Below are 13,744 nucleotides of genomic sequence, written 5' to 3'. Positions count from 1 at the left end.
TCCTGGGTCTTCCCCGTGGCCTCCTACCGGTCGGACGTGCCCTAAACACCTCCCTAGGGAGGCGTTCAGGTGGCATCCTGACCAGATGCCCGAACCACCTCATCTGGCTCCTCTCGATGTGGAGGAGCAGCGGCTTTACTTTGAGCTCCTCCCTGACCAGATGCCCGAACCACCTCTCGTCCACTGGGTTGAACTCCAACAAGCAGGCTTTGAGCCGGGGGGCAACAAGAATTGCTACCCCAGCCTGTCGCCTCTCACTGCGTGCAACGCCAGTGAGAGAGAACTGGTTCCAGAGCCCTTGCTGTGCGTCGAAGTGAGTCCGATTACATCCAGCCGGAACTTCTCCACCTCGCGCACTAGCTCAGGCTCCTTCCCCCCCAGCGAGGTGACATTCCACGTCCCAATAGCTAGCTTATGTAGCCGAGGATCGGACCGCCAAGTGCCCTGCCTTCGGCTGCCGCCCAGCTCACATTGCACCCGACCTCTATGGCCCCCCCCATGAGTGGTGAGCCCATTGGAGGGGGGACCCACGTTGCCTCTTCACTAAAATGCTACCCGTTGCCAAAAAACCTTTATTCTGCCCTGAAAATTTTCTCACAGAAATGCTACATTTAGTCAATAAAATGGCACGTTTTGCTCTAACAATGCAGTATTTTTCCACAAAATCATTTTGTCATGAATACAGTTTTTTTTTTTAACAATTTCTCTTTAAATGTGATTTTGTCTACCTATAAAGCTAAGTTTTGTCACATTAAAATAGTATATTATGCTTAACAAACGTATTTTGTCATCAACAAGTGCAAAAAGGTTGCTACAAAAACAATATGTGGCACTGGGTACTAAAATGCTGTAATTTGTCATTTTAAAGCTACAGTACATGTTGTCACTAAAATGTGACACGTTGCCACAGATTGTGTCTTAAAAAAGCTATAGATTGCCAAAAACACTACACTTTCTCACATGAATGCAACATTTTGTCAATTAAATGCAACATTCTGCTCTAAAATTCATTTTTTTTACCACAAAAACTAAACATTTGATCACTATAATGCTGTATTTTGCCATAACAATGTTACATTTTCTCTTGATACAGTATGTCACTGTGAACCTAGGTTTTGCCTGATCAATATCATATTATGTCCGAAAAAATAGTTTGTCAAAAACACTACACTTTTACAAAAATGCAACATTTTATCAATTAAATGCCACATATATCTCTGAAATTCCTGGGTTTTTTTTGCCACAAAACAAAAGCAACACACGTTGGCACTAAAATGCTGTATTTTGCCATAAAAATGTTCCATCTTGTCTTGAAAAAGTAACATGTCACTATTAGGACATAATCCATCCATTTCCTACCGCTTGTCCCTATCAGGGTTGCACAAAAATGCCATATTATGCCCTAAAAATGTCATTACAGTTATACATTTTGTGGAGAATTTAGTGCATTTTGGCACAAAAAATCTCCCGAAACTATATTATGTCGCTAAAAGATGAAAATGAAGGCTGCCATGGCAACATATTACTATGTTTTGTGATGTGTGTGTGTGTGATGATAACCATAGAAATATACCTCTATACAACAATATTAGTATTTACATACAAAGGACTATGGTTCCTCTTTAACATTGCACTGCAAAGCATATTTAGCTCAAATTGATGATTTTTCTGGGATTCCAACCTGCATCACAAATCCTCTGCAGGAGGCAGCGTGTCTCCTGGGTCCAGAAGGGCTGGTACTCGCCATAACCACATTTAACACATTTTGTCTGATGAGATTCATTGCAGTCCGCAAACACGCGGAAACCTGAAAAAAAGGTAGAAATGAGCCAAGATGCTGACGCCAGCCAGAAAGTAAACACACTTGTCGACCGTTACCTGGTTTACACTTGTTGCAGCACTTTGAGCCTTTTAGATATTGCTGGTCCCCACATGGAAACGACTTGGAGGCGGCGTTCTACAATATTAGAAAAATATTGGTGAAGTTACAGGAAAACATTTTTCATGTGACCATAGAATTTGTTTTTATTATTTGAGATGGTGGTGAGTAATGACAGGAAATGGTCATAATTTTCCAAAACATGCCCATAGAAGCTCAGCTGTACCTGACCTGAGTCCAAACCATCAAACCCAACTTTAGTGGTGCCCACTTAGAAGACGAGCCATCTGGAAGTATATGGTCAACTCCCTTTGGTTTGAATGGCTAATAAAAAATGTTTTTTAGTTGCCCCTTATATTGTCTTTATCGATCATTACCTATGGTAAAACAGCAGGCGATAAATGTATAATAACTGAATACATGAGTTCTAGAAGCAGCTGTGCATCTGTATTCTGCCATAAAACACTCTATTCTGTCACTAAAATGCCGTTTGCCACAAAATGTCCTTATAAGCCATGAAAATGCAGTACTTTGTCACTAATATGCCATTTTGTCAGGAAAATGCTATATATTGTCACTAAAACATATTTTACAACATAAATGTTATGTTCCGTCACTACAATGATGCATTATGTCATGAGAATAGTAAACTAGTCGGTCAAAAACATTCTGCGTCTCTTTTGGAAAAAAATGTATACATTTTGCCACGAAGCTTTGTTTTGCCAATTAAATATTGCTTTTGCCACAAAAATGTACAATTTCGCCTTTAACACTGTGGTTTGTCAATAAAACAATATATTGCCAAAAAAAGGCTACACTTTGTTATGATATGATATATTATGAAACAATACACCATATTTTGTACAAAAAAAAAAAAGACAAATTAATAGTTTTGCCACCAATAATTTTTGCCACAAAACAATCTTTTGTCATACAAAATACTGCTTTTGCCCCATTAGTTATGTTTTTTTTTTTCACAAAAATGGTAAATACAACAACAAATGCCACACTTTTTCACGATTATGCTATATTTTGCCACAAAACACTGTTTTGTATAATAAGTACCTATTTTTTGTACACCTAAATGTTACATTTTGTCAATGAAGTACTACTTTTGCCAAATAAATGTAATATATAATCACAAAAGAATGTATTAAATATATATTTTGTTATGACACGGCTATATTTTGCTACAAAACAATATTTTGTCACTAATCAACTGCATTGCGTCAAAAAAGGCCACACTTGGTTTTGTTAAGAAAGTACTATTTTTGCCACATAAAGGTGATGATTTATTGTGAAATGCAGTGAAGTGAATTATATTTATATAGCGTTTTTATCTCGTGACTCAAAGCACTTTACACAGTGAAACCCATTATCGAAGTTACATTTAAACCAGTGTGGGTGACACTGGGAGCCGGTGGGTAAAGTGTCTTGCCCAAGGACACAACGGCAGTGACTCGGATGGCGGAAGCGGGGATCGAAACTGGAACCCTCAAGTTGCTGACACGGCTGCTTTACCAACCGAGCCACGCCGACCCCCCACCCCCACAAAAATTATAAATGTCATTAAAAAAATGACACGTACACAATATTTTATCACTTACATACTGCATTGCGTCAAAAAATTCCGCACTTTGTTACAATTATGCAATATATTGCCATAAACCCTATATTTTACATTTATATTTTGCCACTAACAGTCAGGAACAGGCGTGTCTTAATTGCTAATCAGGGCCAGGTGAGGAAACCAGCGTTCAGACCAGAGGAATAGAGGCAAACAGGAAGTGGTGCGAAAAATAATACAGGAAATAATACAGAATACAAGAAACTAATAACTATCATGTGAGATCAACGCTACAGTCTGCCACGAAACACATTATTTTTTTAAATAAAGTACTTTTTTTGCCACATAAATGTGATATATTCTCACAAAAATGCAATATTTTGTCGCAAAAACATGGTACATTTCGTCACAAGACTGCTATATTGTGAGTGTGAATGTTGTCTGTCTATCTGTGTTGGCCCTGTGATGAGGTGGCGATTTGTCCAGAGTGTACCCCGCCTTCCGCCCGATTGTAGCTGAGATAGGCTCCAGCACCCCTCGTGATCCCAAACGGGACAAGCGGTAGAAAATGGATGGATGGATGGATGGATGGATGGGTACTACTTTTGCCACACAAATGTGATATATTCTCAAGAAAACCGACACTTTGCCACAAAACAATATTTTATCACTAACATACTGCATTGCTTCAAAAATGCCACACTTTGTAACAATTATGGTATATTTTGCCACAAAACACAATAAAGTACTACTTTTACCATATACATGTACAATTCTCACAAATCCGCTGTCGTCACAAAAAATGATACATTTTGTTATGAGACTGCTATCAATATTTTGACAGAAAACACAACATGTTGACAATAAACACTACATTGCCAATAATACGCTTTACTTTGTTACATTCATGCTATATTTTGCAACAAAATATTTTGTCACTAAAATACTGTATTGGTACAAATTTGGAAAAGTTTGTTAAACATTTTCTTTCTCTAAAATGAAACATTTTCTACAAAACCACTATCCTTCAGCCCTGTAAGTTTGCCTTATTTTACCATCAATGACACATTTTGTTATGACGCTGCTATATTTTGTCACAAAACAATATTTTGTCACTTACATACTATTGCGTCAAAAATTCCACACTTTGTTACAATGATGCAACATTTTGCCATAAACCCTATATTTTGCATTTATATTTTGTCACTAGCAGTCAGGAACAGGCGTGTCTTAATTGCTAATCAGGGCCAGGTGAGGAAGCCAGCGAAATAGAGGCAAACAGGAAGTGGTGCGAAAAATATTACAGGAAATAATACAGAATACAAGAAACTAATAACTATCATGTGAGATCAACATTAAAGTCTGCCACGAAACACATTATTTTTTTAAATAAAGTACCGTATTTTTCAGAGTATAAGTCGCACCGGAGTATAAGTCGCACCTGCTGAAAATGCATAATAAAGAAGGGAAAAAACATATAAGTCTCACTGGAGCCAAACTATGAAAAAAACTGCGACTTATAGTCCGAAAAATACGGTACTTTTTTTGCCACATAAATGTGATATATTTTCACAAAAATGCAATATTTTGTCGCAAAAACATGGTACATTTCGTCACAAGACTGCTATATTTTGCCACAAAAGACTATATTTTGTCCATTGGGTACTACTTTTGCCACATAAATGTGATATATTCTCATAAAAACCGACACTTTGCCACAAAACAATATTTTATCACTAACATACTGCATTGCTTCAAAAATGCCACACTTTGTAACAATTATGGTATATTTTGCCACAAAACACAATAAAGTACTACTTTTACCATATACATGTACAATTCTCACAAATCCGCTGTCGTCACAAAAAATTATACATTTTGTTATGAGACTGCTATCAATGTTTTGACAGAAAACAGAACATGTTGACACTAAACACTACATTGCCAATAACACGCTTCATGCTATATTTTGCGACAAAATATTGTGTCACTAAAATACTGTATTGGCACATATTTGGAAAAGTTTGTTACACGTTTTCTTTCACTAAAATGAAACATTTTGCTACAAAACCACTATCCTTCAGCCCTGTAAGTTTGCCTGATTTTACTACGTGTTGTCACTATAATACTACTATGGATACACATTCATGTACACTATGAAAGCACATACAATAACATAAAGTGAGACGTCATTTGTCGCATTATTTTTTGTTTTTGACGAAGCGTCCGATTAACCACACCCACTGTGACTTCCACACAGTTCACATCTACAACTGTTTGAGGGAACAATGAGTGCAGGAATCTGTGCAAACACACACCACAATCAAACAAACGTTCCAGCGCTTTCAACACACACATGCGCATATTTCTTTCCATTTTGGCATGAACCTGCCATAGTCTCACCGCAATAAGCATTCTACCCGGGCCACGTCTTTGTTCTCCGTCATTTTAAATGCAACGGAGAAGATTAGATCATTGAGAGAGACAAAAGGCGATAAATAGGAACAGAAGACGAGCAGCTACACACAATTGGAGTCCAGTGGCGAAGTGCATGCCACACTGCTGAAGCATGGAGTCTGGCTGTTATGACAGCGGCGACGCCAAAACCACAAAGTCTGTATCTAAATGTAGAAAAATACCACCTATAGGCTGCCCTTTTCTCCTACACATTCAGAACCCTCAAACGCCCCATCTACCCCCTCTTTGACTGAGTCAGGGGTTGAAAATGTTAATCACAGCAACCCTTCAGAGGAAAACCAATGAGGAAACATTTTGGAAATTAGTTTCTAGCTCTTGTTGTTATTGTTGAGTGCAAGAAAAGTGCAATGGGCGGGAGGAAGGACACAGAAGGAAAACATCATGGACGCAGGAAGGAGAAAGAACGAAGGGAAGGGAAGAAGATAGAGAGAAGGCCGGAGACATGGATGGATTCAGTATTTGCATAGACCAGGGGTGTCAAAACTGTTTCCACTGAGGGCGGCACACTAAAAAATCAAAGGATGACGGGGACATTTTCATATATTACATTTTTAAAGCCAATACACTATTAAAATAATAACCAGTCTGCTGGTTGCAGGAGCTCTTGTGTGTCCTCCTTTCTGTTCTTGATGTTTCTCTGTTGTTCTCTACCTTCTAGTTTGGGAAAAAAAGGGGTGGCACTTTCGTGACTGCTGCCCTGCTTTTTCATGGACTTCTGGATCTGTCTTTTGGCCATGGCCACGTTTGCACTGGAGACCAGTTACTGGCTCTCTGCCACGCTGGAGTCGGCGTGTAGAGACTGAGGAGCTAGCGTCGAGAGTCGGAATGGACGAGCTTCACGGAGCTCTGGCTGAATGAGCGTGTATCGGACAATTTGGTCGCCTTGGATGGATTCTCGTTCATTCGCGCAGACCAGACATTGTCCGAGAGCTAGTGGGCAGCCTAAGAAGGAGTCAGCTCTTTTGGTTACTTTGATGGGTCTGTTCGTGTCTTCAGACAACGGCATGGAGCATCACAGATGCCACTGCGGTGTATGTGGGTGTTGGGATGGTGTTTTTGACAAACAGCAAAACAATATGCACTATTTATTCCTCATTTTACGGTTTTTCGTTGTGTTTTAGTTTTGTAGCTGAATGCAGAAATGGCGCCTCTGAAATTGCAGCTGGTTGCATCAGCTCTGTGCTCTTTTAATGTCTTTTATGTCCTGTGTGTTCTTTGATGTTTTTGTGGACTACTTGTGTCTTGCACTGTAACCACATCATTTCTCTATTGTAGAATAAGTATAGTTGATGTTCTCCCCGTGACTGCGTGGGTTCCCTCCGGGTACTCCGGCTTCCTCCCACCTCCAAAGACATGCACCTGGGGATAGGTTGATTGGCAACACTAAATTGGCCCTAGTGTGTGAATGTGAGTGTGAATGTTGTCTGTCTATCTGCGATGAGTGTAACCCGCCTTCCGCCCAGCTGAGATAGGCTCCAGCACCCCCCGCGACCCCGAACGGGACAAGCGGTAGAAAATGGATGGATGGATGGATCCTATCCATCCATCCATCCATCCATCCATCTTCTACCGCTTATCCCTTTCGGGGTCTCACCTGCATTCGGGCGGTAGGCGGGGTACACCCTGGACAAGTCGCCACCTCATCTCAGGGCCAACACAGATAGACAACATTCACACTCACATTCACACACTAGGGCCAATTTAGTGTTGCCAATCAACCTTTACCCAGGTGCATGTCTTTGGAGGTGGGAGGAAGCCGTAGTACCCGGAGGGAACCCACGCAGTCACAGGGAAAACATGCAAACTCCACACAGAAAGATCCCTATCCTATCCTAAATATTGGACAGATAATTATCATGCCAATATGAGGAATTATAATGTCACACCGATAAATCTGACAACACTAAAAAAATAGGTCCTATAACCAAAAACCCCCCCAGCTCTAATGGGGCACGATTACATGCATTGTGCTGTAGGTGGGTTAGGATGAGCAAATCAAGCGCATCTTTTCCCCTACTCGTGTCGTAAATTTAATTTGAGGTTTTTATGTCGATTGTTTGTGAAACACTGTTTCAGAGGAAAACATTTTGTGTGCTAATTGCGCCCAAGTGTTTTTGCAAATATTCCGCTAGGAGAAAAAAAAACATCACACTTCAACACATAAACACTTATCAGCAACCTGAAACACCAGCGTCGCTACGACGGTGTTTTGAAAGCTTACAAAGACGTCTGCTGCTAAAGAAGCTGCCCCACAGCCAAATTTTAAAAAATGTGCTTCATAAATTTACAGCAAATTACTGGCTAATAATTGCATTACTTTCACAGTGACATTTACAGTAATTTTACTGAGAAATATCTTTACAGCAATTCACTTTAACTACAGAGCTGTGATTTTACAGTTAATTACAAAAAAAATACAATTATATTCTGTAACTTCACAATTGTAATTTTATTTTAATTATTCTCTTGTTTTAACAGCATACTGTCACCCATTTTACAAGAGTGTAGTGTGCACAAACTACATTTAAATCTACGTTTAAAAAACTAAACATATAAATAAGTTAATCGTTTGTTGGTATAGTTCTTGAGAAGCAGGAAGTTGTCTGCATCGGTATCGGTTTGAAAAAAAAAAATACATTGCACATATCTTGTTTTTACTGTCCACATACCAACTTTTCTGCAATACTTTACATCTATTTGCTCTTTTGTTACATTTTTTATGTTTTTTGTGATAGTGTTACTGTGTTTTTAGCAAGTGTAGAAAGGTGGGCTGTTTAAAAAAAATTATTCGGGCCTAATATCACAAGGAAAGAATTAATGAAGGCAGAAATGAAGCTAAGACTGGCACGTAGAATCTATACAACATAAGACAGTAAAGGGAAGTAGGAAAGCAGGATGAAAGGCACAAAGGAAGAAGAAAAGAAGGAAGGAAGGACCACAGGACAAGAGGAAGAACCAATATGGAAATTAAGGTCAGAGACAGGAGGCCATATGAAGGAAGGAAGTTGGAGATAAAAGATGGAAAGAAGGAAGAATGGATGGATGTCTAGATGCATTGAAGGCAGAAAAAAGGAAAGGAATGAAGGCCTGGTAAAGAAAAGGAATATAAGAAGGGTGGATGACGGAAGCAAGGGAGGAAGACAATAAGGAAGAAGAAGAATGGGAGGAGGGAATGAATGACAAATAAAGGCAGGAGGGTAGGAAGGAAAGGATGGAGTGAAGGAACTAATACATGGAGGGAGTAAAGGATGGATGGATAAATGGCATAACAGATACAGTAGAGCAGGGATAATAAACCAAGTTGTTTTGGGGGCCACATTTGCAGAAAGGTAAGGACCGGGGGTTCGGACTTCTTCCCTCATTATTAGTCTTATTTTGTATCTTTCATAGAACCTGGCTTCCTCTACAGTAGACATTTGATTTTGGTGTATTCATGTTGTCAGAGCTACTTGAGCGCTCTGCTGTTTTCAAGGACCTTCTGCATAAAACCTAGTCAAAGATCCTCTCTATGGCAGCACTCTGGTGCTGTAAGGATCTTCCACAAAAATGTGAGTCTCAAGTTTTTTTTAACTGAACTCGCGGCCAAACGGTTGAGTAGCCAAAACGATGAAAAAGAGAGGACCTAAAATGGAAACTAAAACTAACTAAAATAAGAAGTTCAGACTGCATCTGAAGTAAAAATAAGCTACACATTACAAAAAAAAAACGTGTAACTGCTAAAAAGGAGATGACTTAAAACGGATGCCTTGGTTATGTAAATCACAAGTTTGGACCTGCGGTGTTCTCTGTTTGCTAGCAAGGTTAACATGTCAATGCAATTATCTGCCAATGTGTTTACAATGCTCCAAGTTCCTCTATACAACAGTAGTACTCTTGTGTTTTTAGGAATTTGCTGCAAAATTGTTTGTCACCAAAGTTCTGAACTGAACTCGGGGGGGCCGCTATGGTGTCATTCCCGGGCCGGATTTGGCCACAGGGCCACCAGTTGAATAGCCCTGCAGTATAAGACGAGAAACACTTTTTTCACTGCTGCAAGGTGGTATGTTTAGATACACTAAATATAATGTACTGTACACGGTACTTGCCTATATGATTATAGGTATAGTTCATTGGTCAACCTCAATGCTAAGTTTGTCAGGCGTGTGGTCGCACTCTGTGAGAACTTTTCGAAAGGAGGGGAAAAAACACATCGGATGAAGAAATCTAACAAAATTGTGCACTAATGAGTAAAGAACACCTTTTTAGTTGTTTAGCCATCAAGCGATAGCATCAAACCACAAGAGTGCATTCCAACAGGAAGATTTGCATAACGGCCTCAGCAGCAGCGAGAGGCACTGAGCCAACACAAGCAGCGTTTGACTTGTTGGCCTTTTGACTGTTTGGATGGATGGAGATTCATGAGGGTGCAGAAAACTGACTCATTTAGGGTATATTTTTAAACCTCACACTCTTATGAAAACACTACTCTGTGGCACATTTCTATGGATGGACTTCTTCTTACGGGATGCTGGATTGGTCCGAGACACACGGACAAATAAAACCATGCAACTCACATTTTAAGGTCATCTGGCAGTGGCTCAGTGGCTTGAAATTAATATGGAACAAATTGCACGAAGTGGTGGCTGAAAACCGAGAAAATGAAGGGGAATTCTTTGGGGATCCTGTGTGAGTCAGTGAGTGCACGGCTATGGTGAAGAAGAAAAAAAACAAAGCCAAAAGTCTGCAGTGTCACTGCAAAACACATCTCTGTAAACCTCAGTTCCACACTTTTTTTTTCTCCCCAGGATGCCCTCTGGCTAAAGGGAACGGACATAGGATGTGTCCTCCAAAACAGACAAGGGAGGACATGTTCCAGTCACAGGAGATGCAAGTTACTGGAACACAAGGCGTGATAGATAAAGAGTGCCTAACACATCACATCTTATCAGAGTTGGAGTTCTAGCTCCCCCTACCCAAAACAAATACTTTAAGTGTCTTACCTGTGCGTAAAAGGTGACAAGGGCGCACGCCATCCAGCATGGGAAAATCCACCTCCGGGGTAAGCAGAGTCCCATATCTGCAGTCTGACGAGGACCACACCTTTGGACCACCGTCTCACTCCTGAAGTGTGTCCGTGCGTGCACACAACATGCCACGGGGCATTCTTGCGCCGTTCACTCCAGCTGCATGTGTCCTCCTTTTCCACTCTCTCTTCGTCTTCCAGCAGTCACCCACGCCTTCTGTGAGGAGCATGTATGCAAAAGCTTGTAAATGTTACTGAGTGGAAAGAGAGAGAGAAGGAACTCCTCCCACTTGGTGCCTTATGTTAAGAAGAAGTGTGTCCACACCTTCTTCCCCTTTTCTGACTGGCTCCCTATTTTTTTGACCTTACATGTGACTTCATAGAAGAAGAATAACCCCTGGTCACACATCAGCGACACTGAGATCCAGTGCGACATCTGCCTTTTAATGTTATATTCCGTCACTGGATAACCCCAAAATTCTATATTATGCTACAGAAATGTTTTATTCTGCATGTCATCAAAATGCTATATTTTATCAGAAAACACTATATTTTGACACTATTAACTTTTTTGGACACACGAATGTTATAATTAGTAGTGGATAGGCGCCAATCACGCACAATGCCGAGCACCCACGTGGGATTGATGGCAACTTTTAATCTTTAAAATAATTTTTGAAGAATCATTCTTGTTTATTTTGCGGCGAGATTTGTTCGTTTTAATTAATAAATAAGACAAATCATGTAGTCCATCTATCCATCCATCCGTCTTCTTCTTTCGCTTATCCAAGGTCAGGTCGCGGGGGCAGCAGCCTAAGCAGGGAAGCCCAGACTTTCCTCTCCCCAGCCACTTTGTCCAGCTCCTCCCGGGGGATCCCGAGGCGTTCCCAGGCCAGCCGGGAGACATAGTCTACCCAACGTGTCCTCGGTCTTCCCCGTGGCCTCCTACCGGTCGGGCGTGCCCTAAACACCTCCCTAGGGAGGCGTTCGGGTAGCATCCTGACCAGATGCCCGAACCACCTCATCTGGCCGCTCTCGATGTGGAGGAGCAGCGGCTTTACTTTGAGCTCCTCCCGGATGGCAGAGCTTCTCACCCTATCTCTAAGGGAGAGCCCCGCCACCCGGCGGAGGAAACTCATTTCGGCAGCTTGTACCCGTGATCTTGTCCTTTTGGTCATGACCCAAAGCTCATGACCATAGGTGAGGATGGGAACGTAGATCGACCGGTAAATTGAGAGCTTTGCCTTCCGGCTCAGCTCCGTCTTCACCACAACGGATCGATACAGCGTCCGCATTACTGAAGACGCCGCACCAATCCGCCTGTCGATCTCACGAGCCACTCTTCCCTCACTCGTGAACAAGACTCCGAGGTACTTGAACTCCTCCACCTGGGGCAATGTCTCCTCCCCAACCTGGAGATGGCACTCCACCCTTTTCCGGGAGAGAACCATGGACTCGGACTTGGAGGTGCTGATTCTCATCCCAGTCACTTCACAGTTCTAATCACAAATCATGTAGTCTATAATTAACAAAGCCTAACCAATAATTAATTGTGTCTGATAACGAACTAAAGACATCTTGTCTCTACACACTTACTTAATCAACAGCCATACTTGTCACACTAAGAGTGGCAGTATGAACAATGCCAACACTGTCATAAATATGTGCCATGTAGTGAAACCACGCTAAACAACAACGACAAACACATTTTGGGAGAATATTTGCCTAAACACTACAGAACAAATTCCCAGAATTCCCTGCAGCACCAACTCTTCCGGGAAGCTACAATATAAACAAACACCATTGGTGGATCTACACCTAACATCCACTGTAATGATACTACGTACAATAGTGTATCTAGTCGATACTACTATGATTAAATCGATATTTTTCAACGTCACACAAAATCTTTCATTTTTTTTTTTAGTTATATTATGTTTATAAACTCAGGAAATATGTCCCTGGACACATGAGGACTTTAAATATGACCAATGTATGATCCTGTAACTACTTGATATCGGATTGATACCCAAATTTGTGGTATCATCCAAAACTAAGGTAAAGTATCAAAGAAGAGAAGAATAAGTGATTATTATATTTGAACAGAAGTGTAGATAGAACATGTTGAAACAGAAAATAACCAGATATTAACAGTAAATGAACAAGTAGATTAATAATTCATTTTCTACCACTTGTCCTTAATAATTTTGACAAAATAATAGAATGATAAATGACACAATATGTTACTGCATAGGGACGGCGTGGCGCAGTGGAAGAGTGGCCGTGTGCGACCCGAGGGTCCCTGGTTCAATCCCCACCTAGTACCAACCTCGTCATGTCCGTTGTGTCCTGAGCAAGACACTTCACCCTTGCTCCTGATGGGTGCTGGTAGCGCCTTGCATGGCAGCTCCCTCCATCAGTGTGTGAATGGGTAAATGTGGAAGTAGTGTCAAAGCGCTTTGAGTACCTTGAAGGTAGAAAAGCGCTATACAAGTACAACCCATTTATCATTTATTTATCATTATATGTCAGCAGACTAATTAGGAGTCTTAGTTTGCTTACTTACTACTAAAAGACAAGTTGTCTAGTATGTTCACTTTTTTATTTAAGGACAAAATTGCAATAATAAACATATGTTTAATGTACCCTAAGATTTGTGTGTTAAATTAAAGCCAATAATGACATTTTTTGTGGTCCCCTTTATTTACAAAAGTACCGAAATACTTTTGGTATCGGGACAAAACTAATACACACACACACCGAGCACCCACTGGCAGAAATGTAGATCGGCGCCTACGTGCGACAGCTGCCTATTAAT

At 40.8% G+C, this 13,744-nt stretch overlaps 1 protein-coding gene across 1 annotated transcript in view; it reads right to left on the bottom strand.

Moving 5' to 3' along the window:
- tnfrsf11a (tumor necrosis factor receptor superfamily, member 11a, NFKB activator) overlaps positions 1-11,549 on the bottom strand; it is a 33,996-nt gene extending 22,447 nt beyond the window's left edge. The window contains exons 1-3 of the mRNA XM_061958719.2: positions 10,904-11,549; positions 1,879-1,957; positions 1,682-1,807 (exon numbers count right to left, since the gene is read on the bottom strand). Of these exons, the coding sequence (XP_061814703.2) occupies positions 1,682-1,807; positions 1,879-1,957; positions 10,904-10,978 (280 nt within the window). The 5' untranslated portion in view covers positions 10,979-11,549. The remainder of the gene's footprint in view (positions 1-1,681; positions 1,808-1,878; positions 1,958-10,903) is intronic.
- Positions 11,550-13,744: the final 2,195 nt, after the last annotated feature.

The sequence above is a fragment of the Nerophis lumbriciformis genome, linkage group LG07 (genome assembly GCF_033978685.3).
Source record: "Nerophis lumbriciformis linkage group LG07, RoL_Nlum_v2.1, whole genome shotgun sequence".
In the NCBI taxonomy this organism is placed as follows: Eukaryota; Metazoa; Chordata; class Actinopteri; order Syngnathiformes; family Syngnathidae; genus Nerophis; species Nerophis lumbriciformis.
Note: the sequence above shows the minus strand (reverse complement) of the source record. Positions and strands in the feature narration are given on the sequence as shown.